Below are 27,313 nucleotides of genomic sequence, written 5' to 3' on the forward strand. Positions count from 1 at the left end.
AAGACTCAGCTATCACTAACAACACCACATCAAGCCATGTGTGTGCTGTCAATCAATAAAAACAATACACGACCAACAGAAAATGTCAATCTAAAAAAATAAACTTATACATGCATGACCTGACCAGATAAAGTGAAGTATGATCTGTCTGTCCTATTATCAATCCACACATTTATAAAGCCTTTGATGTCCTTGGGTTTTGTCATCAAATCCAAACCAACAGGCTTTCCATTCAAAGCATTGATTTTGTGTTTTTATCTTGCAGGGTAGAGCGTGCTCTCTGATTGGTTAGTTTAAAGTGTGATTTCATTGACTGGCTATCAAACAAACCAACCTGGGCCCGGTTCCCCAAAACGTTCTTATCGCTAAGTAGTTCTTAACCTATTCATTAACCTCTCTCTTAACTCTATGGCACGATTCCCAAAACGTTCGTACGCTAAGTATATCTTCTGTAAGTCACACTTTCGTAAGGTTGGTCTGGACCATTCGTAAGCTCTCTCTTAGCGTTGTTTGAGGGCAAAACGCTATCGCCGCAGTCTTTAGAAATCAGCGCAGCGCAGTACAAGTCAAACTATGGTATGCTTACAATGATTTTATGTTATGGACATTTTTAAGACTTATAATAAAATATGTTTGCAATGGATACAGGACTATTTATGCAGTTGACTTTATTTGGTATCAGAACTAATGAATCAAAGACGGCGCCGGTGGTTGTTCCTCATTGAAGTCTGTTCCCTCAATGTTTATTGCGTTTTCATCACCTTACATTTATAATTTATTTAGAAAGATTAAAGATTTCAATTGGTTACACTAAAAAGCAATAATATCATGTATTCTATTATACAATTTATTAAATATTTCATATTTGACAGTTTTATGTCTTTTAACATATAGCCTGTCTTTTTCTTTTCTTTTTTCTCTACTGTTTGTTTTAAAAATGTTATGTTTCCAAACATAATTATTATATATTAAACATATAATATGATTCATACTGTAAAAATAATTGACTTATAATCAAGAACAGTCAAGATACATTACATAAATGCACACACATACATCTCAGTAGCCATTAAAACTTTCAATGTATATAAAGAATAACGTATAATGTCATAAAAATGCTATAAAAACACTTAACTAAAAGGAAACATAGGGGGAACAGACTTCCACACAACACCGGCCGCGTAACTGTTTAGTCTATGCCAACTTTTTATTCGTCAACCCTTAAACCTTTTGACATTTTGCCTGACGTGGCTAAATAAAAAAATCGCCTTCCAAGACAACTCATTATGGAGCTGCTAGATCTTCTCAGACCATATTCTCTATCTAACTAGGTTGCTTTTTATTGAAAACATTAATGGTAAGCAATACCGCATTAAACAGAAATACTGCAGCTGCTTGCCAATCAATTCTGATTGTTAAGTACCTTAACATTCGTATAAAAGTGTATTACATATTTTTTTTAAAGTCAAAACCCTTGTCAAGAAGCGGCACAAGTGGCACAACGGGATAAGGAGGGTGGATAAATAGCGAGGGATACCCGGTTCGTCTACCCGTATTACTGACAATTTGATCATTTAATTAATAGTCTATATTTTACGGATAACTTAAATTATGTTAAAATAAATGTGACTGGAATAATTTGAGTAATGTTCCATTTGTATATAACGTGTTGTCTTTCTTAACGACGTAATGCACATTCGCGTGAAGTGGAAAATCGATCCCTGAGTGATCGATCGCAAATAATTCAGCACCTTCACTTGGGACAGCGCCATTGTACGTCGCACTTAGAGGCTGCGTGTTAAGAAGCTTCCTAAGAGACACTTCGGGGAACACACTTAGGAACATCAACAACTTTGGTAAGATATATCTTTTTGAGTCTTCTTAGCACGCTAAGAGTGAACGTTATCGGGGAACCGGGCCCTGGTTTACAACCCGATTTTATTCCTGTATTGCATTTATGAATAGCACAGAAGGATGTCAGACAAAAATCAGTTCTTGACAGTAAAACCAGAATTCAAAAAATGAATGTCAAATATGATTTCGCATTGACTTCAAACGACATTATGTCTTATTTATGATGACCTTTTCAAAAACGTTGGTAGTACTGTTGACTACCATAACATTTACAAATATATTATGGTATACTGAGTGATTATCATACTACACATTTGGTACATTGTTAGAAAAAAAAAGTACACCCTTGCACCTAAAAAGTGCATATTGGTACCTCAAATGTACATATTGGTATCAAATATATAGAGTACATACTGTATCTGTACCTACATTAATACATATGAGGAGCTTCTTACCCAGTGAGAGCTAGGACCATATTTTTTAAATCTAAAACCTCATATTTTACCCTTTCGATACCCATGGTAATACTTTGGTACTTTCTGGTACATTTCTGCTAGCTGATATAATGAATAAACACACTGTTATTAAAAATATGTAAGATTTATGAGTTTCTGCAAGAATCCAGGCTCCTGCTGGTGCTCAATATGAGGAAAAGCCCGCTATGTAATTTCATATTCAGCATCTGGTGATTAATTAAAAAAAAAGTGTGAATGCTAATTGCTGTGGGATGAGCATGCAGCGTGATATCTGGTCAGAAAGCTAAACATTATGAGCACTCAAGCGTCTGAAAACACAGCCCCGTCCCTCTCTTTCTCTCTCTGCGTGGCTTGATCCTTTCCAGAAATATAGACACTAGCGTCAGTCAAACAATCTCTTAGCATTGCCTGCAGCGCTGACGTACTCTTTTGCATGCACGCTATCATCTGATGCTTCCAGAAGATTGATCACCTCTTTTAAGATGAGCTTGACTCTAAAGAAAATGTTTCAAAATGCCTATTTCCAAATAGAAAAACAATCTGATATATAGGGAAACCTCTCTTATTCAAATATAGTATTTTTACTATGCATTTGATAACAATAATATGATCAGTTATGTAGTTCCAAAGCGGTACCCAGAGCATCTTTTTTGTTTTTATTTTCTGGGATTGGAACCCATAGCCCTGATGTTGCAGGCATAATGCTCTACCAAGAAAGTACACGGCTCAAAACTACAGGAACACCACCAAACATTTGTGATTATGACTACACATAAGTTACAGTTAATTTTTCTGACGCGTTTCTGAAAGGACTTCACTGAGGGAGAGAGAACAGAACATGCATCGTGTATATTTTCTTAAATTTTTGACCAGGCATTAGCGCTAGGTACCAATCAGGGTCCTAGGGTAGACCGAATTGCTCATGACAGCGGAAATACTTGTCATTGGCATGGAAGCGTTAACTCGTCAATGGCGGGGAAAGAGTTAAAATTTCCACTTTGTAGGTGTGAGCAAAATTTTGCCAATTAAATGCAAATAAGCTGATTAAATATAAACACTGATCGCCATGATGGTGGTTTGTTGAAATTGAAACTCAGTTGTGTTGTCAATTATTTGGCAGTGCCGTGGTTGGATAGAGCAGATTAAGGGGGCGGTATTATTGTAATAAGACTTGCTTTCTTTGTCACAAAAGAGGAATCTGAAATCTGAATAACCAAATTTTTCACATGCTGGCAGAGAATGGGTTACCAAAACAAAGTTATTTGGTTGGTCTTTTCACGTTTTCCTGACTGATAAAACCAGCCATTTTTATGCTATGACCCTTTAAGAGACTATAAAGTGAGATGTGAGGCAATGGCCAAAAACTTATGTCTGTGTCTATGTGCAAACAGAATACAAGACCACAAGCCCATAGGAAATTAGTGGAGGGTAGTTTGTAACGCCGGATTTCCACCCACTGCGGAGCGGCTGCGGATCCGTTGCGGAACGGCGGCGGAGTAAATCAGTTTGCATTCAAGTAAATGTATGTATTTCCACTGACTGCGTTCCGAATCCGTCACACCTCCGGCCATCCGCAGCCCTCCAGAAACAAATACGCAAAGCTTCTATTTCTGCCGGATGCCGGACAGCAGGGCGGAGCCATGACTATATCGCGTGATCATACCTGAATTCGCGAAATCTCGTGTTGTGATCTGGGCTGTTTTGTAAAAACGTCATAATTCAACGTCATAATGGGCGGAGACAGAACTAGATATCGCGCGATCATCACGTGAATTTGCGAGACCTCATGGGCCGCTCTGCAACAAATACGGAACTGGTGGGTATTGGCGAACAGCGGGGTGTTGAGCTGTAACGCAGCGGAGCCAATCTCCAGCCGCTCCGCAGTTGGTGGAAATCTGACGTAATTCATCTTTAACTCTTTTGCCGCCATTAAGTAGTTATCTCATCAATTAAGAGAAAACATTTGCATTTAAAAAAAAATGTGTTCCTGATCAGTTTTATGTTAATCTGTAATACTGCGATATTCCACTAGGTGGCACACTTACCCAAATTTATAAAAAACTGAAGCAAAAAAAATTTAATAACTCTGTGTATGTTTTTATGATCTTTCTGAATCTGATCTCTAACGAAATTCCTTCATATAAATGCAATTATTTCAGCTTTTTGCTAAAAAAATACTTTTTAAAGAGTTAATAAGAAAAGAAAAAAATATAGATAGGATGAAAAGTTTTTTTCCCCCGTTTTGTTTGTTTGTTTATTGTTTGTTTAAAAGCAGAGGGTCTTGTTCTTTCATTTGATATATTTGTATGTTTAAATATTTTTCTGGAAGGCATTTTGTGAAAAATGCTGGCGGGCAACTTTTCAAAAAAGGTCTGGTGGGGAATGAGTTAAAAGCGCTGGCTATCATCCTTGGTAAATAAGCTTTTCTGAGATCCTGGATCAGTGCTTGAGTTTACTAGCAACTGAAAGTTCTGTAAGCTATCCATCACTGTGACCCAATCAGCAATATTCATGTCTCTCTGACCCTGCAAAAGTCTGTCACTGTTAGATATTCTGTTTGGGTCTGTATGTGGACTCCAGGAGCAGAGGCGATGCTCCTCATGAGAACAGATCACAGACTGAGATTCTTTTGAATGAAAGTGAGTGACAGGCAGCCTGGCTGTGATGCTGCATTCAACTGTGTCACCGGCTTTTAAATTTGGTTTGTGTGAACGCCCGTCTCATCAGACGACTGAGTCCTCTGTATGACACTTGCAGACCTCAGCCCTTGGAGACTGAATTATATTTCTATATCTCTGTGGTGATGGTGGTTTAAGTTTAAATAAACTGAATGTTATTCTACACAAACAGACCCTAAGGGCGCACTCATATTATACTTAAGCGACCCGAACCGTACCCGAGTGCGATTACCCCCCTCCACACTCCCCCGCTGGTCTGCACTTACACTACAATTTATAAAACTTCATACCGAGTACGCTTATATAATTAAAAGATGCGAATGTTTTGAAGAAAATTGGAAAATTACCAATCAGGTCGTACACTTTTAAAGGTGCAGTGTGTGCATTTTAGCGGCATCTAGTGGTGAAGTTGCAAATTGCAACCAGCGGCTCAGCACACTGCCCAACCTTCGCTTTTAAAACGCATAAAGAAGCTACGATAGCCACTCCCGGACAAACATTTCATCGTCGGAGACACCTTAGTAAAAACGTTTGTCCGTTAAGGGCTTCTGTAGAAACATGGTGGCACAAAATGGCAACCTCCATTTAAGGGGACCCTCGGTGTATGTAGATAAAAACGTCTCATTCTAAGGTTATAAAAACATAACGATTTATTATAAAAGGTCTTTATACACCACTGATAATATAGTTTTGTATATTATTTTGAATTTCTTTCAAGAGATCCTTCTAAAAATTACACACTGCACCTTTAAGGAAGCACTCCACTTTTTTTAAATATGCTTATTTTCCAGCTCCCCTCGAGTTAAACATTTGATTTTTACAGTTTTGGAATCCATTCAGCTTATCTCCGGGTCTGGCGCTACCACTTTTAGCATAGTTTAGCATAATCCATTGAATCTGATGAGACCATTAGCATCGTGCTAAAAATAACCAAAATATTTTTCGAAAATAGTCCCCTTAGTAATTTTCAATAGCAGGGGACTATTTTCGGCTGCTGCGTAATATCATTGCGCCTCCTGCACCCATGGTACAGCAGCAAAGTCCTTGATTATTTCGCAAGAACCTTTTTTGGTTCCCCAAGTTTAAGGTTCTCAAAATAATAATTTATTTAATTTGTTATTATAGTCTGTGTTTTCTTCCACTACAAAGAGAGGGACCATTCAGCCCGACAAAGTACCATTCAGGAACCATTATTTTTAACTATATAGGTTATTCCTTTAATGTCCCCTACACTTTGGGATTGTGTGTACAGGACACCGTGGATGTTTTATAAAGAAGCACATTAAGAGCATTCCCATTTACCACATACATACTGAAGGAAACATGCTGCTGTTCATCATGCACGATCAGCTCGTGGCTATCCAGGGGGATTTGTTTACCTTGCACCTCCCTGTCGTTTCTGAACCATCGGATGTCAGCTGCAGGCTTGCTGCCAGATGTGGTGCATGTCAGTGTGACGTCCTCTCCCTCAGCTGCTGGTCTCGATAGGCCTGTGATTTCTGGTTTTGCTGGGACACCTGAGATACGACAAGAGAATGAGGATTATGATGAAAAACTGTGATATTCAGCATATGGACGCTTACATAATGAGCTGCGTGTTTGTGCGTGCATTACTGTACGTACATGCAATTTGGATTCCTATATATTAACCAATGTTTGTGTTCAACTATACATAAACATCTGGGATACCATGAAGTAAAGTCTTTAAATTATGAGTTAATTTTCATATTTTGGTGTTAATTTTCAAGTTATTCATATGTTTTTATCCCTTTAACCATTTTCTATTAACTTCTGTTCATTCTGAAACCACTTCCTTCTTGCTTTTAATCATAATGCATTGCTATATTTATTTTAAAATAAGTCCCTTTTAAAGTTTTTGTTTTTACGTATACACTGTTAAACATTGCAGAAGTAGTTTAGTTTCTACATTTTTAGGTCAAGAAAAACATACAAATGCCCTTAAATATGCCGATTCCAGTGTTTTTCTGAAGGTACCACCATACACTTAATCACAGAGTGATAGGGACACCACTAACGCTCCTTCAGCAGATGTTAAATTCCCTCATTTCCATCAGTTCCTGCACTGCCCGAGTGCAATGAGAGAACAAGAACCCGTGAAGGTACACACTGACCTCAGATCAGCAGTGTGTGTTCATCTTACATTTGCATATGAAAATGAAGATATATGAAGATGACACAGACGGTAGATCTTACCTAGCACTGTGAGGTAGGCCTTGGAAGTTTTGACAGGCATGGTGAAGAGCGAGCATGTGTATTGACCTTCATCTGATAGCGTGACGTCGTTGATACTGATGGTCAGCTCCTTCCAAGAGGCTTGAACCAGTTCAATCCGGTTGTCTCTTAATGCTAAGATAGAAAGGTGTGGATCATTAATGATCAATCACAAGAAAACATCAGTCTATATAAATCACAACCAGCCGACTGAACTGGTATTCAATGCATTTTAGTAAAAACAATTAGCATAGAAAGTAATGATTTTTTATTAATTTAACAAAATAGTTGAGTTTGTCCCTTTTTGACCCAACACTGAGTGTATTTACTATTAACTTATTACAAAAAAAGAAAAAGTAGTTTGTATTATCTTTTGAACGTCCCACATTTTACATACAATCAAAATTTTATCTTGATTTCTTCTACAAAATTAAAATGATGGCCTTTTTTTTAAAGTTGCCTGCCATTTTTTTTACAAAAGTTTCACAAAATGCCATCCAGGAAAAAAATCTAAAAATATATAAACATACAAATATATCAAATGATTTAAAAAAAAAACTAAACTATAAAAAAATCTATTTTTAATTACTATCTATATTTTTTTTCATTGCTTATAAACTTTGAAATATGGGTATTTTTCTTAAAGGGGCCATGACATGAAAATCTGACTTTTTCCATGTTTAAGTGCTATGATTGGGTCCCTAGTGATGCTATCAACCTAGAAAATTTGAAAAAGATCAATCCAGTAACTTAGTTTTGGTAAACCATTCTCTGCAAGCACATGAAAAAATAGGTCGTTGAAATTTGGCTCTCCTTATGATGTCATAAGGAGCTCTTATTATAATAATCCAACCACAGCACTGCCATTTAGTGCAGAGAGAAAATAATTCACAGAACAATTGAGTTTCAATTTCAACAAACCACCATCATTGTGATCAGTGTTTGCACTTGATCTGCACATGTGCATTTTAGAGGACACACCCAAAACGACACATTTTTGCACACACCTACAAAGTGGCAATTTTAACATGCTATAATAAATTATTTATATGGTATTTTGAGCTAAAACTTCACACATGTGCTCTGGGGACACCAAAGATGTATTTGACATCTTAAAAAAGTCCTGTGACATGGGCCCTTTAAAAAAAAAAAAAATTAATAAATAGCAAAAAGCTGAAAAAATTGCATTTTTGTGAAGGAATTTTGTTAGTGATCAGATTCAGAACAATTATGAAACAATTACACAGTATAAAATTAGTAAATAATTTTTACTAATTTGAATAAGTAAATAAAGTTTTTTTTTTTAAATGCGTAAGTGTACAATCTACAGCAGGGGTCTTCAACGTTTTTTGGGTCGGGGACCCCTTAGATTAGAGAGTCATGGAGCAGGGACCCCCTAATACTAAATGTGTAAAACAGAGATATTTAAGTAAGCAGTAAGGTACGAGAGGCTGCCTTTTCGTATTGGGCACAACGCAAAGTGGAGTAAAGTACAACTGATGACCAATCAGAATCAAGGACTGGAACTGTTTTATAAATAGAAACAAACCATATTGTCACACAGCCATACTATATTAAAATGCATAATTGTTTTGTTAAAGTAGATTTAGTTTTTATATTAATATAATAATAATATAATAATATTATTTTAAGGTATTTGCAGTGTAATATATTTTCATTTTACTGTGAATTGGACAAGGGCTTTCAGTTTATAAAGATGACTGATCATGGTGAATGGCACAAAGACTGTCTATTCTGGTGGGGATAGAGGTTGTGCTACTTTATAACTTTGAGGTTTGTTGCCTTTCTTGTGTATCATCATTGTCACGAGTTTAAGTAACGCAGGTTTATTTTCTGTATAGCTTCATATCAGACTCAGGAGAACAACATGCAACGAGTCCGAGCGCATCTCTTTGGGGAAACTTTTTGAGAGTCGGATTTCAACCTGACTATGAATCTTGCACAAAGCACCATCACGGCGCGCGTTTCATTCATTTTTAATTGCGAGCGATAGTTTTGTCACTGTTTAAAATGCAGATGCGGTGTGGTGTAATTTGCCTGTTGAATTAGCGCTTTAAATCTGAACCGCGTGAAACAGCCGTACGTCCAAATTCAGAAATATAGATGAGACATCATGTCGCACTGATTCTAAAATGACATATTAATACACGAGATAAACGCGCGCCTTCAAACCTATGCGGCCACGCACGTGCACAACTTAAAGGGGACATGTAACTTTTTGAACATATATTTTACGTTTAAAGCAAAAAATAGCTTGTTGTTGAACATCATTTGGCGGACCCCCTGCAGTTCAGTCACGGACCCCCTGGGGGCCGCGGACCCCTGGTTGAAGACCCATGATCTACAGAATACTCTCATTATTACAGATATCATAAAACTCACCAGGAACAAGTTTTTTCCATGCGAATGTTTTTTCTCTTAATTGACAATATAATTTGTCAATGGCGAGGAAAGAGTTAAATCATTACATTTTTTTCTATTTAAGTTGTTTACAATATTATTTATTTTATATTTTTTTATTAAATACAAAAAAGTTTGCCCATACTGAGTGACAGACTGACATTTATATAGGTTAATGTAATAACTAGTAAATAAATATCTAATAATCATAGACGGTAAAAATTTTGGACATGTGAAGAGCTTTTTTGAAGCCAATAGATTGCGGAGCCTGCTGTCACAATTTTGGCCACGCGTCACCGTGCATCACTCGCGGATGATAACCAAAAATGGGTAAAGAGGCGGGACCTGGGTAAAGCTGAGGTGGCTGGTTGGTGAACTACGCCCGCCTAGCTTTACGGTAGTGACAGCAGTGGCAGTTCACCCGTCACTCAAATGGCCACACCCTTAATTATGCAGAACTTTATAGATTAATATAATTTAAACGAATGAAAATTAAAAATTCACCCCCCTCACAGTTGACATGAAGGGCAAAATTGGCTATATAGACCAAAATCACGTTTTGTACCAGGTTGTAAACATATTTTATTCAATGTAAAGTTGGGCATTTTAACATGGAGGTCTTTGGGAATTGACAATGAATTGCAGTTTAAGTCACTTCCGTATTGGCTTCATCAGAGAGATCGGAAGTTTGCTCCTCGATAATATTCAGAATTCTTCAAAATTATGTTATCTGCAAAAGGTTTTTTTGGTGGGGGGAGCTGCAAATATTGATACCATAGATATAGATACAAAATTTAGGTTGATATTGACAATCACCATTTCCAGAAAGCACTGTCAATTTGTTACAGAAAACAAACTTTATTTCTACCTGCCACAGGCAGCCATTCATCCATTATGTTTGCAATTTCCAAGAAGGGCTTTCTTTAGCTGAGAGAATGATCAACAGAAAGGTTTTCTTAAACACATCACCTCACTCCAATCGAAAAGCACAATCACCTCATAGTCCATCGCTCAGTAAAAGCAAAAGAGACCGAGCTCTTCATTTAACACCTTGTACACCTTTCAAGCTACAGACATACAGACATTCCCAGCAGGCCTTTATATATTAACAAACGCTCCGTTAGGACATTGTGTTATGAAATTGTACTGGGTGTCCCGACACAGTTTTGTTTAAACAAAACCATTCACGCTTCGGTCTCAGTGAACGTGCAAATGCTGAGAAATTCTACTTGGAAATGCTCGCCGTCCTTTTGGGGACTTTGTTACATGCAAACAATGACATGTCAAATCGGAAAATGGATTTACTGACATGTCAACAGAGACAAAAGCACTGTCTTTCGTTCCTTTCAAATGCGCATTAACGTAAAAACATCTATGCTCGTACAATAAGATTTCCAAGAAAGCATCTTTTTATAGGATGACTAAACAGTGTCTAGATATTATTTTTCTGAATCAGATTGATGAATAGAGAATAAACAGAGGCTTTATGGAGATGCAAATGCCTGGGGGGAGTGGGTTGAGCGAAAGGTAATCAGGTATGGAATCACTCTACACATGGGCTTGTCGACAGACCTCCCCCCCAAAAAACATCTAAGCTTAGGGAAAGACGACACATTTCCACAAGCCCATATCTTCCTCACACACAAGAGGGGAAGAATGGAAGAAAAAAGTGCATGTCTTGTTGGTAGCAAACACATAAACACTCGTAAAACGAACATCACAAAGGTGAGGATAAGCTGCCAGTCGCTTTTTGTACTGCAGCCGATGGTACAGTGCACAGACTCTGAAACGCCATTCAAGTCATACAATGATAACGTATAGTGATGTGGGTGTTAAAAAGAATGCCGAAAAGAGAAGAAAGACGCTGAGTGTTAAAAAGATTCACCCACACAGAGGATAAAATAGATTTACCACAGTGGTCGAATTTGTCTCTGTGTCGGGGTCAAATGAAGAGGTGAAAAGCATTCTCAGAGAGAGCTCAATACAACCCGAGATGTGTTATTTCTTTAAACTTACACTGAAGTTTACGGTACGTCTTATTCTGACACAATGGTGTCAAGCTTACGCCGTTATCCCAAATCCATTGACATAAACAAGTGCACAAAGGTTTGAATAACCCTTCAGACGACTATTATCAATTCAACGCAGGCCAACAGGGGCTGGCAAACACTCTGCACCCACACTTCCCAAAAAAGCAACGAAATCCTGCCAGATGCCCAGAGTTAGCTTCAATCTGTCACAACCTCCGTGAAATGCCAGCGCCTGACAAAGCTCTTTTTTCCACAGCTTAAAGAAGTCAACATGATGAAATGGTTGGTTTCCAAAAACCCTCTGACTTTGTCAACACGGGTTTATTCCGACTCTTTAGGAAAAGAAAAAAAGATGTAAGTTATCTCTGCATGGACAACCCCGCAAGACTTGTGGCTGGTTTGACTGACATCCCAGCATTCCCTTGGGATGGAGCAATCTGATGACCCCGGGCGCTGTTTAACACATTTAGCCGATGCTCCTCTGCAACGGCTGCTGATTTTACATTTTACTGCATTTTACAGTCACATCGATTTTAGCCAAGGCTCTTTATGACTCACAAATAAAAACTTGGCGAGTGGAACCGCAGCCAAATCGAAGAAGGCACCAGCGGGGGATAATGGAGCAGATTACGACTGTTATTTTCAAGGTCGTAAGTGCGGGCGTGGTTGGAAAATATTGTTTGGGCGCTCAGCGTGTTTGGATATATTTGGTGTTGTTGTTCTTGGAATGAAAAGCACAGCTGACAAAATGCCTTCGCACCTTACTTGTGAACAATCATTTGGCGGTACGCTTCGGGAGACACTCAATACCACAGTGAACATCCAACTTTGGAGCAGAGCTTTTACTCTGACATAATCGGAACACTAAATCTGACGAATCGGAGAGAAAGTGACAGGCCCCGCGGCTGTGCCCATCCAGCAGCTGGTACACCGATTTTGGCATTGACACGTTGAGAGAAGCCAAAAGTCCCACACTCTACAATTAGACCACTTGAACGGGCAGCTGTGATTGGTCACTATCTGGACAAGCTGTGATTATTGCAGGGATGTGAGGCTGTTACACCACTGCAGACAGGAAGTTAATTCCTAGCGGCTTACACAGGCCAAGAAAACACTCTGCTGCAGGTGGTCAATGATCGGAGGTAAAAACAGATCTTAGAGACCAGGTGCAGGAGGATAAACCAGGCAACAACTAAGGTGATGACACTTGGACACTCAGGTGGATGTTGTGGGATGATTAGAGGCAGTCGACGCTACATTTGGTATTGTGCAGAGTCGAATAAGGTCAAATTTTACTTCAGGCATTCCGAGAAAACAACTACTGCATAGAAAAAAGCTAAGCTAAAATGTAATTCTCTTTGTCGAATCTCTAAGGTTTCGTTTCTCATGCTGCATCACACAACGTTCGCCTTTGTTCATCGAGCTTGTTGCTATATCAAAACACAAGACAAGACATTTTGGGGTCAGCCTAAAAACACAGCGCTTTCATGTGAGCTGTATTTTATAGAATGAACACGAGTTTGAGATGCAGACGTACAAAACCTACAGATTAGGTTACAGCTATAGTGCATGGAGTATGCAAACACATGTTTAGGGTTTCGTTTAATCCGATACGATTGACTGTTTGTTCAAACTGTACGATTCCCGTAAAAATGTTGATTGAAGTAATCATAAATTTATGAAGGATTTAGACATTGTGATGATTTAAGGTGACTGAGTTTCCCAGACAGGGTTTAGATTAATCCGAGACTAGGCCTTAGTTATATTACAAAAAACATTAAAAAGTGTATATTTGAGACAAAACAATGGCACTGATATATGTTAAGATATGTCAGTACAAGGTGTTTTTCAATTATGGCAGCACAAACATGCGTTTTAGTCTGGGACTAGGATAAGCCCTGTCTGGGAAACCAACCCCAAAGTGTTTTCATCCAATCTTTGAAAAACCCAATGGTCTAGTGATGGGGACGAGACCGCCTATTATGAGTCAAGACCGTGTCTTTGAAGGGTCGAGACTGAGTCGAGACCGAGTCTTTGAAGGGTCGAGACCAACACATCCTCACCCCATTTCGTCAATATTTGACGACACTTGACCATTCGTCATATGTTGACGTGAAGGGTATACCTTTCGCGTCATTTTTTGACGAACTGGGGACTTCAATACTATTACGTCCGTTGCATTCTCTTTCCTATTTTATTACCATTTGCGCGTCGGTTTAGGGTTAGATTACGCAAAATTAAACAGTGTACGCGAAATTAAACAGTTGTCACCTGGCGTTGGGGTTAGAAACAGTTGTCACCTGGCGTTGGGGTTAGAGTTAGGTTTGGGTAGGGATGTCATTATGTAAATCTAACCCTAAACCGACGCGCAAATGGTAATAAAATAGGAAAGAGAATGCAACGGACGTAATAGTATTGAAGTCCCCAGTTCGTCAAAAAATGACGCGAAAGGTTTACCCTTCACGTCAACATATGACGAATGGTCAAGTGTCGTCAAATATTGACGAAATGGGGTGAGGATGGGTTGTCGAGACCGAGTCGAGACCAAGTCTTTGAAGGGTCGAGACCGAGTCGAGACTGAGTCTTTGAAGGGTCGAGACCGAGTCTTTGAAGGGTCGAGACAGAGTCGAGACTGAGTCTTTGAAGGGTCGAGACCGAGTCGAGACTGAGTCTTTGAAGGGTCGAGACCGAGTCGAGACCGAGTCTTTGAAGGGTCGAGACCGAGTCGAGACCGAGTCTTTGAAGGGTCGAGACCGAGTCGAGACTGAGTCTTTGAAGGGTCGAGACCGAGTCTTTGAAGGGTCAAGACCAACCCAGTCTCACCCCATGGCGTCAATATTTGACGACACTTGACCATGCGTCAATATGTTGACGCGGAGGGTATACCTTTCGCGTCACTTTTTGACGAACTGGGGACTTCAATGCTATCAGGTACGCGAAATTCTCTTTCCTATTTTCTTACCATTTTCTACCATTTTCGCGTCGGTTTAGGGTTAGATTTACATAATGACATCCCTACCCAAACCTATCCCTAACCCCAATGTCAGGCGACAACTGTTTAATTTCGCGTACCTAATAGTATTGAAGTCCCCAGTTCGTCAAAAAGTGACGCGAAAGGTATACCCTCCGCGTCAACATATTGACGCATGGTCAAGTGTCGTCAAATATTGACGCCATGGGTGTGAGACTGTGTTGTCAAGACAGAGTCGAGACTGAGTCTTTGAAGGGTCGAGACCGAGTCGAGACCGAGTCTTTCAAGGGTCGAGACCGAGTCGAGACCGAGTCGAGACCGAGTCAAGACCGAGTCGAGACCGAGTCGAGACCGAGTCTTTGAAGGGTTGAGACCAAGTTGAGACTGAGGCTTTGAAGGGTCGAGACCGAGTCCTTTAGGTCCTTTATTCATGATTCAATATCACCCCAGGTAATAATCAACAGCTAGATTGGGAATTGTTTAGAGGAGCATTCATTCAAAAAAATCCCTACATGCATCATCTTCTTCTTATTTTTCTCGAGATAAATAAACGGCTCTGATGGCAGTATCTTTGCATTGCACCATAGGATGTCATTGTCAAATAATGCCCGTCAACATTGCATTTAATTATTATTGTTATGTGTTGTGTGTTTTTTAGTACGAACATAAAAAATGTGTTGGTCTCGAGGACACGGTCTGAAATTACTAGTCCTTCTCCTCCCACTGTGGTCCAAAACCGAGTCAAGACAGAATCATAAAAGTCCAGAGACGAGTCAGAGAAAGCAGAAATTGGTCTTGAGACCACTCGAGCGCTACATCACTAAAATGGTCATTAGTTAACAACCAACCATACTGACAAACTCAATCAACCTTTGACCATTTTCATCAACAACATAGATGTAAGACCCTATTAAACTTACTGTAATACAGTCGTAGTAGAGACCACCCTTTATCTTTGCCTAACAGTACCTTTAACGCTATGCTACAAATAAAGACTTTCTAAAATGTCACACAGCACTTAACATTTCATTTATTGACTGATAATGCTATAATGATAGGAGCCCATTAGATGCCCATTTGGTTCTATGTGAGGTGTTGAGTGTTAAAAAGTGACATTTAACTAAGTGTGGAAATGTTAGATTGGAATGAGTTGTTTTACTTGGCTTTCAGTTGGTGTCAAAAGCTTGGTAAAGGCAAAAAAATAGTAGTGCGAAGTTTTGAGGAACACTTAAGTGACGTGAGGTACATTTCAGTCTTTCTTACTAGTTTTTTTATTTATTTAACAATTCACGTGTCAGGGAGATGTTTGAACCTACATTCCCCACTACAGCTCTGTAGGGTAACTGTAGCCATTCCTGTTGTGCAAAGCATTTTGTGTCCGACTTTAAATAAAGTTTTTGACGCTATGATGCAAACAACCTGCAACACTGGCTGAACAGTTGCAAAGTTCTGGTTACGCCCCTGCATGGTTAATCACAAGGCCATCGCTATAGATGTTAAACTGATTTCAGTGGGTTTACTTTTAATGCACATCATTATAAACTCATGTGCAAAAAAAGGTTTTCATCTTTGTTTAGAGGTTGAAAGGCGTACAGTATAATTTACTATAAGCTCCTGTAGATCAGAGTTTCCCAACCAGGGGGCCCGAGCCCACAGGGGGGCCTCAGCAAATTTCCAAGAGGGGCCTCATGATGACTTAAAATTGGACAAAAACAAAAATTAAAATAAGCTAAAACAAGGAAAAATTAAAGGAGCATTTCACCCGTAGAAACATTAATCTTTATTGAAAGTGTGTCATATTTGTAGGTGAAATGTAACATACATTTACAATTTGGTGCCTATTTGACAGAGAAAATGGGTGTTTGTACTGTAGTCTCACCCCCCCCCAACAAAGATATTTGACTTCCTTCTTTCAATGATGCAAAATGATGATTTTTACATCATTGAAAGAAGAAAGTACAACACTGAAATCTGTATTTCTCCTTTCTCAGTGGCAATTGAGGAAATGATGCATGACCATTAAAAAACATGATTGGGGTTCTAACTATACAAAGCTTAATGCAAATGGGTGAAGTGTCCCTTTAAGATGTTTAAATTTTTTTGGCCATTTTAGAAGCGAATATACATCTGTTTAGTCATTCCAAGCAAAAAATTGTGGGGGGCCTTCAAATGTTGTTGTGGGCAACTACACAAAGAGGGCTTGAAGTGAAAAAGTTTGGGAACCACTGCTGAAGATGATGGATCTAAGTTTTATAGAAGTTGACAAAATAATAGTAGCTTGGTCAACTGTTTTGTATGTAATGCGTTAAGGACTTTTTCTTACTACCGAATAGGAATTTGCTCCATGGAATTATCACAGCGTGATTTCTTAGATTTATTGGCCTGCAGCAATGAATACTAATATAAATCATGATGGCTTCCAGTGTACATTAGGGACGAGTTCGAATCGACAGAGAAAAAGTGCTGATCCAGTACGACCTAAAAATGCACATCAGACAGAAATATTAGATTTACCCTTAATAAACTCTTGAAACAAAGAAATTTAGTGATACCATATTGAAACATAACAGGATTAGTATGCCATGTCACAAGTGCAGATCTGCACTGAAAAAAGTGCTGCATGAAGTTAACACAACTTATTCATTTTTACCCATAAACTTTCTGTGTTCAACAAAAGTTTATGACACTTACACATTTTGTCCAACAAGTTCATCTTTAAAGATTAATACAAATTTGAATTGAATTGTGAAGTGCAAATGTGTTAATTAGAAATATTAAAAGCCGATTTTTTGCTTCAGAATTCGTAAAAGTTGTTTATTTGTGAAGATTCTTTTTTTGGACAAAGCCTATAAGTGTCATAAACTTGTTAACACAGAGCTTAAGTCTATAGGAAAAATTAATGGGCTTTTTTGCATCCCGCTACACTGTAAAATATGCAACATTTTTGTCAAATTAAAACATATTTTTATGTTACTTTAGCTTAAATGTATTAAGTTAAACAATTTCACCTTCAATTTACAAGTTATGTCACCTTTTTTTAAGCCCAAACTTAAAATAGTAGGTTGAATTGACTTGCAAAACCAATTTCTTTTAACTTTGTGCTACATTTTTTTTACGGTGTTTTACGTATTAGCTTACAAAAGTACGTCATCCCTGCGGCACTCTATTATGTTACAAAAATAGTAAATTCAACCTACTTTTAAAGTTTTGACTAGCGATAAGTTGATATAACTTAGAGTTATAACTAGTCGAGTTAAATCACTACAGGCCAGTATCATTATCCTCTATTATAATTAAATGTTTTGAGAAAATCGTCAAAAACATTATGCTTCCATATGTTACTACATCTCTAGATTGTCTACGATTTGCATATAAGCAGAAGAGAGGTACTGATGATGCAGTGGCCTGTCTCTTACATTTTCTACTTCAACATCTGGACATTTCGGGGAATTATGCCAGACTTCTTTTTATTGACTTTAGGTCCGCTTTTAACTCGATTCAGCGTCATCGAATGATAAAGAAACTACAGAGTATGCAAGTTCCATCATCTCTAATATACTGTATTGGATCCATAATTTTCTTTCTAATAGACCCCAAGTGGTTAAAGTGGACAGTACACTATCACCAACCATTGTCCTTAATACCGGTGCCCCTCAAGGGTGTGTACTAAGTCCATTACATTTATTATTTACGCAAATAACTGTCAGAGTCCAGTTACAACTACTCAATATTTTAGATATGCAGATGATACAGCCATTCTTGCTCTGCTTAATGAGGACAATGACTCTCTTGTGAACTATCAATGTTCTATAGCACATTTTAATAAGTGGTGTATAACTTTCTGCACCTCAATATTTTAAAGACTAAGGAATTGGTCTTTAGCACCTCAAAAATCTTTTTATCCAAGGACAGATTTAAAAAGTCCATTAATGCAGTAATACAATTTGATCTAAACATCTCCAACGAAGGTCATAATTGATGGACCTGCAGGAAAAATCTGCGTGTATTATCACAGCTCAAAAACGACAAGACCCAACATCATTAACATTAGACATCATAAATGACCATTATTGTTACAGCTCTACTTTACATGCCGACAGCTGCAGAATGCGACTGAGGCCACAATTAATCTACAATCCCAAACACATCATCAATAGAGCCGCTATTAATTGTTCATGATCTGTGAGTTTTCACTTCACAGAAAATAGATCTAGCAGTAGTTAGATCTCTCATTATGGAGTGCAAAATATGGATTGTTTTCCCAAAGGCGAGGTCTTTACATCATGCAACAGTGAAGCATGTATACGCTTTAATTTATCCTGCCGTAGAATGATGAATCATACGCCGGGATTGCATTAATAGTGCGCAGATAAGGGAGACATATGGTGCTTATCGATTTTCCAGTGGTGGCGACTCATCATTGTGGCGCTTCCCTGCTAATGGCCTTGAGCTAAAATGGATACGCAAGTTCTTGCGGCCAGAATGTAAGCCTGGCGGACCAAATCAGATGCACGGATGCTTTCAAGCCAAAGGGACTTACGTTACGCTTATTACATGGACGATTCCCCGGAGCAACCTGAGGTTAAGAGCCTCACTCGAGGGCACAGCGGTGATGAAGTGAGAAGCAACAGCCTCTTGCTTACCGGATTTAAACTTTATCAACACTATATGTTTTTTTCCCCTATATATTATCAATCTTTCAACTACAGTATATATCATTTTATAGTGTCAGCCTTTCTTTCCTTATTTCTTTCTTTATTCTTCATGTCATTCCAGCATCTACAGGATGTATATTTATGACTGGTTAATCCATACACACACGTTTTCCCAAAATCACACCTCCAAAGACACATGGTGAATTCTGTATGCGCACCCCTCCCTAATGTGGGCTGTTCTCAGATATAGTCCATATGTAGGTGTTACAAAACCGTGTTGATGAGGCCAAATGGCCATGAATGAGAGCATCTCTCTCTTCAGATAGAGTAAAGAGTAAGATTTACAGGTTGTTTCTGTAGTCATTTGCTGTAGCACACTGAAGAACTAGTTTGTCACTCCATCTGTGAGCCTATTGGCCGCCCACTGGCTTGTTGCATGCTGGGAGCTAAAGACTCCTCGCTTGTTAAGGGTGCGATGCAGAGGAGGGGGGTGAACTCTCTCGACCCTGCCATTTATCTCTTGGTGTGAATGCTGATACTGTGTAAGAAACAACAATATAATTAGCGTCGTTCCAGGCATGGTGACTGTCATCATGCTCCAATGCTAAAAGTTTATGCAAATAATCACAAGAGTTTTCTCAAAAGAATTATTGAGCTTTGATTGCCTGCGCAAAAATCATTGTCACGACCGGAGAAGTGGGGTTTTTGCTAATTTATTCTGTGTGGTTTATAACGTTTTTATAAGCAGGTGCAAAGGGGGTTAAAGTTGTTACTCATGGTTTTTGAACTCATGGTTGGGAAAAATATGGACAAAACCAACCACTAGGTTTAAATGACCCTATGTTGGGATGTTTCAACCCAAACTGGTAAGTTGTTTCTACACTGTAAAAAATTTCCCTGTAAAAAAACGGTATTATGCTGGAAGCTGTGGTTGCCAGCATTGCACTGTTAATTTACAGCGGGATACTGTTATTAGGAAAAACAGCATGATACTGTTTTGTTACCTACAGCAGTCAACTGTTATTTTAACAGCATGGTACTGTTTGTGTTATCTATAGAATACAGCTGTAGATAATGTTATTTTACGGTTCTGACTCTGTTAAAATACAGTTCTACTTCCGTTAATTTACAGCTCCCCTATTTTAACAGTATGTTAATGTTATAATGCCCTGAAAGCAACTCATTTCATTTAGGAAACCAATTGCAGGATCCATTCAAGTTTATAAATATATATATTTACGTGGTGTTAGTATTGTGAACTTAACTCATTTGAGTCCACTGAAAACAAATATTACTTCTAAAATTGAACTGCAAACATTTAAACTTTCACACAAATCTCATGTAGTTCACCATGAGCAAACTACACAGTTACTGCTTTAAAATAAAACAACAGGCAGCATAACATCAATGATCTACTGCCCATCCTTGACCTAAACAACCACACTACTCTTCAGCACAATGGTAACCCCAAAACTGAGGCAAATCCTAACAAAACAGAACATTAAACACTAAGAGATATCTCACATTATCATCTTGTGTAAATCCCCTGATCAGTTTTTAAGTTCACATGATTTAAAAAAACAAAATACAAGGACTTTTCTCCAATGTCTGTGTGAAATTAACATATTTCTGTATGCAAATTTGACTGTTAGGTTTTCTGTTTTTTAACAGCACATTCTGTTAAATAACAGTAATCAACTGGAAGCTTGGTTGCCAGCAAGATACTGTTTTTTTACGGTCTCCTTCGGACTGTTAAAAAACATTAGCATTCTGTGTTTTATATCTTACACATTTAACCCTTTAAACCCCATCGCAAAATCCTTGGTGTCAAAGAACACTGCTTAATGTGTCCACACTACAAAAAGTAAAAGAAACAGACCCAATGTTGAAGTTAATGAGATAATGAAGTGATGATTGAGTTAATGATGAACAGCTGCTGTTAACAAACACAATCACTGAATGAAAGATGAACAAGAACCGAATAAAAGAGAAAACAAGCAGAAACTCAACTTACAGACTTAGAAGAGACTCAGACTTACTCAGATTTTCTAAGATCTCACAAGAAGATCATCAAACAACTCCACAAACAGCATTAACATCTTCATTTATTACAAACCAGTTAGATTTTATTTTAAATGTACATTAGCTCTTACTGAGAAGTAAATCATAAGGTGTGGTTTCCTGGACAGGGATTATCTTAAACTAGGAATAGTTTAATTAGAAAATATAACTAGTTTTAACAAACATGCCTAACATTACTTCTGTGCATTTTCAGGCAAAACGAAGGACACTGATGTATTTTAAGATATGTCAGTGCAAGTTGTTTTGAGTTTGGACAGCTCTAGTCTAATAGTCTAATCCCTAAATAATAGTTACCATTCTCGTGATCAGCGGTTGCTTTAGTAGGACTCTTGATCCTTGGGTTGGCCCTTTGCTGTTATATTTATTAATGCCTTTTCAATGTGATATGAAAGACATTGAATATGGCAAAAAAAAGTATAAATAAAGTATTATCACTGACTAATGACCATTATGGTGTTAGTGTCATGAGTTAAAAGTAATTTACTGACTTTAAACAGAAGCTCATAAGTGGTTAGATGGTACGAAACTCCTTGTAGTAGTCTTATAATGTAACAGAAACTGAGTGTTGAGGTAGCCAGAGGAATGTTAAAAACATTGGGAATAAATGAACTAAAAAACACAAGCAAATTACACACACAGACATCAAGAATCACGCTATGAATCTCAACAATGGTGACTATCAAATGAAAAGCTTCATGCTGCAATGCATGCTGGGTATCAGCATAAAAAACTCATTCATGACTCCCAGCATGCATTGCAACATGAATAAATTATGCAGATGAACTGTTTTCCCATTTTCTTTTGTCACCATAGTTGAGAATCGTAGGCTGATTCTTGATGTCTGTGTTTGTCAGCTGAGGAATAGGGTTTCACGTTCACCAAAGTCCATATGTATACAATTCTGTCAAGATATCAGATTACTGTTATACTAATAATTGTTGTAATGATTCTGTTTCAAATATGTAAATACTTAGTCATAACATCCCTAAGTACTAATAATTGTTATGATTCAGCTTCTTAAGGCTGGTAAGACAAACTACTGATCAATAATCAGACAACCTCACAAGAGTCTATCATCTCTTGGTTTTCTTTGCCATAAGAAACATGCATCATAAAGGCACAGTTATAGCAACCCAACTGTAAACCAAGTCAAGAGCCCAACTAATGAAAACAGTGATCACCATAATGGTGACTTTAAAGAAAATGCTTGTAAAGTCTAGTAAACACCTGTTTGTTCTCAGTAAGAACTGTTGTAAATGTATAACATAATAAAGTCAAAGTGGTTTCTAAGTGAAGATGGTAATGGTGTTTGTGTAAATGTTTAATTCTCCTCTGGTGATATATGGAGAGATTTAATGTCTTGTGTTATTTTCAGTTGATGTTCATCTAAGTCTTTGTGTCTGTAAGTGTTTCTGCTCATGTCTTATCTTTTTATTTATCTTTTCTTCAGTGATTCTGTTTATTAGCAGCAGGTGTCCATCATTAATGCTTCAGTATCTGAACTCATTGACTTGATTTCAGGTGGATCATTAGGAAACTAATGTAGGGAATAGTGAATGAGGGTGTAGGGTGTGATTTGGGACACAGTCTTTAACGGTGGACTCTCAGGGCTGTAAATTCACATTATTCTGAAAACTGTTTTTTTACAGAATGCAGAATTTAACAGTATACTTCTGTTTTTGTTAAAAAACAGAATTATACTGTTAAATTTGGCTGTTTTTTAACAGCAATTTTTTACAGTGTAACCATGGTACACTGTAAAAATTATTTGTTGCACTTAAATTTTTAAGTTTAATCAATTTGAAAATTACAATTCATTTAAACTTTCTTAACACTATAAAAAAGTAAACAACACTATAAAAAGTCCACTAAATGGCACTAGACTACCCAATTAAAAAAATATTATAATCAAAAAATTATTTATTAATTTTACACTCTGTGTATGTTTTTTTTAATTGTTCTAAATCTGATATCTAACGAAAATCCTTCACAAAAATCCAATTATTTCAGCTTTTTGCTAATTGTTTTATTTTTGAAGTAAAATGGCCATATTTAAGAGTATAAGCAGAGAAAAAAATATAGATTGGATGAATCATTCTTTTTTTCTATTTCGTTTGTTTGTTTGCTTGAAAGCAGAGGATCTGTTCTTTCATTTGATATATTTGTATGTTTATATATTTTTAGAAGAAAATTTTCTTGGAAGGCATTTTGTGAAAACCACAAAAAATGCTGGCAGAGCAACTTTTCCAAAAAAGGCTGGCGGGGAATGAGTTAAAGTAATAAAAATAAATGTAACGTTTTTTTTTCACCTAAAATTTTTTTTATAAAAAAAATTGTGCTATAAATTATAAAAAATAAAGTTGAAATAACTTTAGCTACTTCAACTATTTTATATAATTTATAGCAACTCCTCACTATAGTCAAAAAGTTATGTTATGTTCTTTTGTATTTATTTATTTAGGAATTATATTTATTTTAAAATATATTTCAAATTAATATCACAAACAATTAATTGTAAATTCAAGTTGATTAAACTTACAAATTTAAGTGCAACAAGGATTTTTATGGTGGTGTCAAATATGAACATATTTACATTCAAATACATTTAATTGTTTAAAATTTAAAATGGGTTGAAATGACCCAGCTTTTAGTGGTTTAAAAAAATAAATTTATTTTATTTTATCAAGTTTATGTTGCTGCCAGTTTACTAAATTGTGGAAGTTTTTGAATAGATATTTTATTTTTACAACACATAGATCCTCACATATTCCCACTTTTTATCATCTTTTCTAAGAGAATGTGCATGAGTCCAACAGCATGCTTCACATAATTCCCTTGAATCTCTTTAAAATTCAGCGCGAGCACCCACAGGCAATCGTATTTCCATTTCTTCATTCCAGTGGTCCAGAAGTCAAATATAATGAACTAGGCACATCAGTGAAAATATATACCTCATGCACCTCAAATCTAAATTCGCATCTAGCTGTCATTGTGCTCGATTGAGGATTAAAGCCATTTTCCAAAAGACGGTTCGGTGACTATACTTACTCTATTCAGCCCAAATATTATAGTAAATATAGAGTTGCAAGGTTGTATTATTAAAGAGGTCTGTAAATATTTGGATAAGGGGCAGGGGAATTCTCTAATACATAACAATGCAACCTAATGCAATTCTAATACATTAAATAATAATTTGGATAACATACAGTATGCATGATCAGATCAAATGAAATGTTTAAAAATTCAACTTAAAAATTGAAAGTCTATGTGCCATGTAAATCACTTGCTATACTGCAGTGAATGATAAACATTAACACGTACATGCAAAGTTTATTTGTTATATCTGATGTCCCAGATTTGAGACTGATGATGGATCCAGGGTGGGCATGGATCCTTATATGCAAGCGAATTTAATACTCAACAAGCATATTTGTCTTTTTTGCCAAAATAACTTGAAAGATGTCTGGTTCAATCCCCGGCTCCACCTGACCAAGTGTCGAGGTCCCTTGAGCAAGACACCCAACCCCAGCCGCTCCCGACGAGCTGAATGGCGCCTTGCATGGCTGACACCGCCGTCGGTGTATGAATGAGTGAGTGAATGGGTGAATGTGAGGCAAAAACTTGAAAGCACTATAAAAATGCAGTCCATTTACCATTTACCATATTCAAGCAAAGTGATTACAATGTGTTTGGTTACATTTATTTATTATTATTTTTTTTATAGATTTTTGGGCTATGATTAGACCTTTATTAAATAATATTGTTTTAGCCTAGACGTCTGGGCTGTGTTCGGTCAGCTGTTAGATGTTTTTTAAATGCAAAAATGCTTGGTGTGTATTTATGAAGTGGTCTGCTTTTGTTGTGATATGACACTTGCTTACCGTGTAGAATATGTACAACAGGTGCACCAACTGCTACAGAGTTTTTACAGTGATGTCAAGTTTATTAATAACTTGCATGCGGTGTTGCCAAGTCTGCGGTTTTCCTGCAGAATTGGGCCACTTTTAAACTTTTGCCACAGGCTGTTTTTTGTCCGTCGGTTATTTGTTCATCTGCTGTGCTGTCCATCTTAAGGCACGATGATCTTATTTAATAAATCAGACTGTGTTTATAATTACTTATATACAATGATTGTTAGGAAGATCTCATGTGTAATGCATAAAAGTGAATGCAAAATCTGTATTTTAGGTAGGGGAGTGGCATATTTTGAGTCTTGGCATTTGGCCTAAGTTCAATGGGCTAGTTTTGATTGGCCTTTTTGAACAGCTTGCATGTGTAAATAAGATTATTTTGCTGTCAAGCATGCTGTCAAAATTTTCAAATACAACAAAGTAAAAAAATTACAATTGTGTAATTGTTTATAAAATATTTAGTTACAGTACATGTCTTCTTTTACAATGAATGTATTTTTGCATTTATAAGGATAGTTTCAGCATCCACCAACCTTTTAAGGATTTCGCAAGCTATTGACAATTGGTAAGTTTGATTTGGTTTTAAGTTAGTGGATTCTTGTTTTGTTTCTTTCTGTCTTTTACTCATTTTTCTCACCTGTGTCTGATTTTTCCCTGTATTTATAATATTGTAAATATTCATTTGAGTGGCTGTTTGGTGATGGTTGACTATTTAAATATTACCTTACATGAATATAGTGCAAGTTAACTGATACCCTCTCTGATTTATTACAGCACACAATTTCAATCTAACAGAGTTTAAATGTCCCTTTATATCCCTAACACCTTGAAATAGGACGTAGCGAAATTATTATAAACACACGTGGGTTTTCTTTAAACATATATACCAGTTATAGCATAAAATATACTGCATGAATACAAGGTAAGAGATCCACCTAAAAAGAGCTAGAGGTGCTGAGTTTGTCATTAAGTCCTGCCCTAGTCCTTTAATACTGAAAGCGCAAAAAGAGTCTCCGGTCACCGGAGAAGTGCCCATTCACTTCCCAGAGCCTCTTGAGATTGACAATCCTTCAGTCTCGGTTCACAGACCTAATTGTGACCGCAGCCAATTTCCCCTCTCTTCAACATTTCCGTTGTTAACTCTCTCTCATCATTCACACTATTGCCCTGAAATCCTGACCGCTCACGCCACCAACACACTGCTGACAATAACACTTTGAGTCCATCTGGAGGCCTTTTTGTTAAAATAATTTACATTAAAGTTCACTTTACAAGTCTGGTTTTGCATTATTATTTCCCCAAAACGAGGCACAGAAACGTCTTTAAAAACAAGCAAATTAGTAAATAATGTATGCAACATCATTTGAAGGCTTGGATTCACACCATAACTGTACGTACAGACGGCCGCTGACGAGAGCGTCAAAGTGGCCGGAAGTAATTTATTTTCAATGAGAGCCGGCGGGAGCATCTGTGTTAAAATCAGGTCAACTTTATGGTAACGAGCTATGATGCGGTTCGGCGGCAACCAGTCGGAAAGCGCAAACCAATAGTCCTCGGCTTGAGAGGATTCCAGAGGATACATTCAATCGTCAGAGTGTCCGCGAATTTTTTTCAAGCGTTGTTGGCAAGGTAGCCAGAGCAGTTTTTGATGCTCTAGTCGGTGGCGGTGTGAACGTACAGTAAGTAGAGGAAATAAAGAGTTTGGTTCCAAAACTAAATAAATCCATTTTGACTAATTTCTGTAAAATGTGTTTTCTATACCAAGAAAGTGAAAGATGAAAACCACTATTTTCTGCTACAAACTTCAAATCCATAATTTGATTTTCAAACATTTATTATAAAAACTGATTATTTTTTCCGCAAAATGCAATAATGACCAGTTTTTAATCATCAAAATGCTATAAATCTACTAAATCAATATATAAATGTGCATTCATCTTTGCCATGTTATATTCATTTAGTTGACTAGTGGTATACACTGATAAAAAAAAACATTAATGGCA

General features: G+C 37.2%; 1 protein-coding gene across 7 annotated transcripts in view; it reads right to left on the bottom strand.

The window, feature by feature from the left end:
• cadm2b (cell adhesion molecule 2b) overlaps positions 1–27,313 on the bottom strand; it is a 251,426-nt gene that overhangs the window by 45,863 nt on the left and 178,250 nt on the right. For all 7 annotated transcript variants that reach the window (XM_065281609.2, XM_065281607.2, XM_065281604.2 and 4 more), the window contains 2 exons: positions 7,223–7,375; positions 6,388–6,525 (listed from right to left, as the gene is read on the bottom strand). In XM_065281609.2, coding sequence (XP_065137681.1) covers positions 6,388–6,525; positions 7,223–7,375 — 291 coding nt within the window. The remainder of the gene's footprint in view (positions 1–6,387; positions 6,526–7,222; positions 7,376–27,313) is intronic.

This window comes from Paramisgurnus dabryanus, chromosome 8 (assembly GCF_030506205.2).
Source record: "Paramisgurnus dabryanus chromosome 8, PD_genome_1.1, whole genome shotgun sequence".
In the NCBI taxonomy this organism is placed as follows: domain Eukaryota; kingdom Metazoa; phylum Chordata; class Actinopteri; order Cypriniformes; family Cobitidae; genus Paramisgurnus; species Paramisgurnus dabryanus.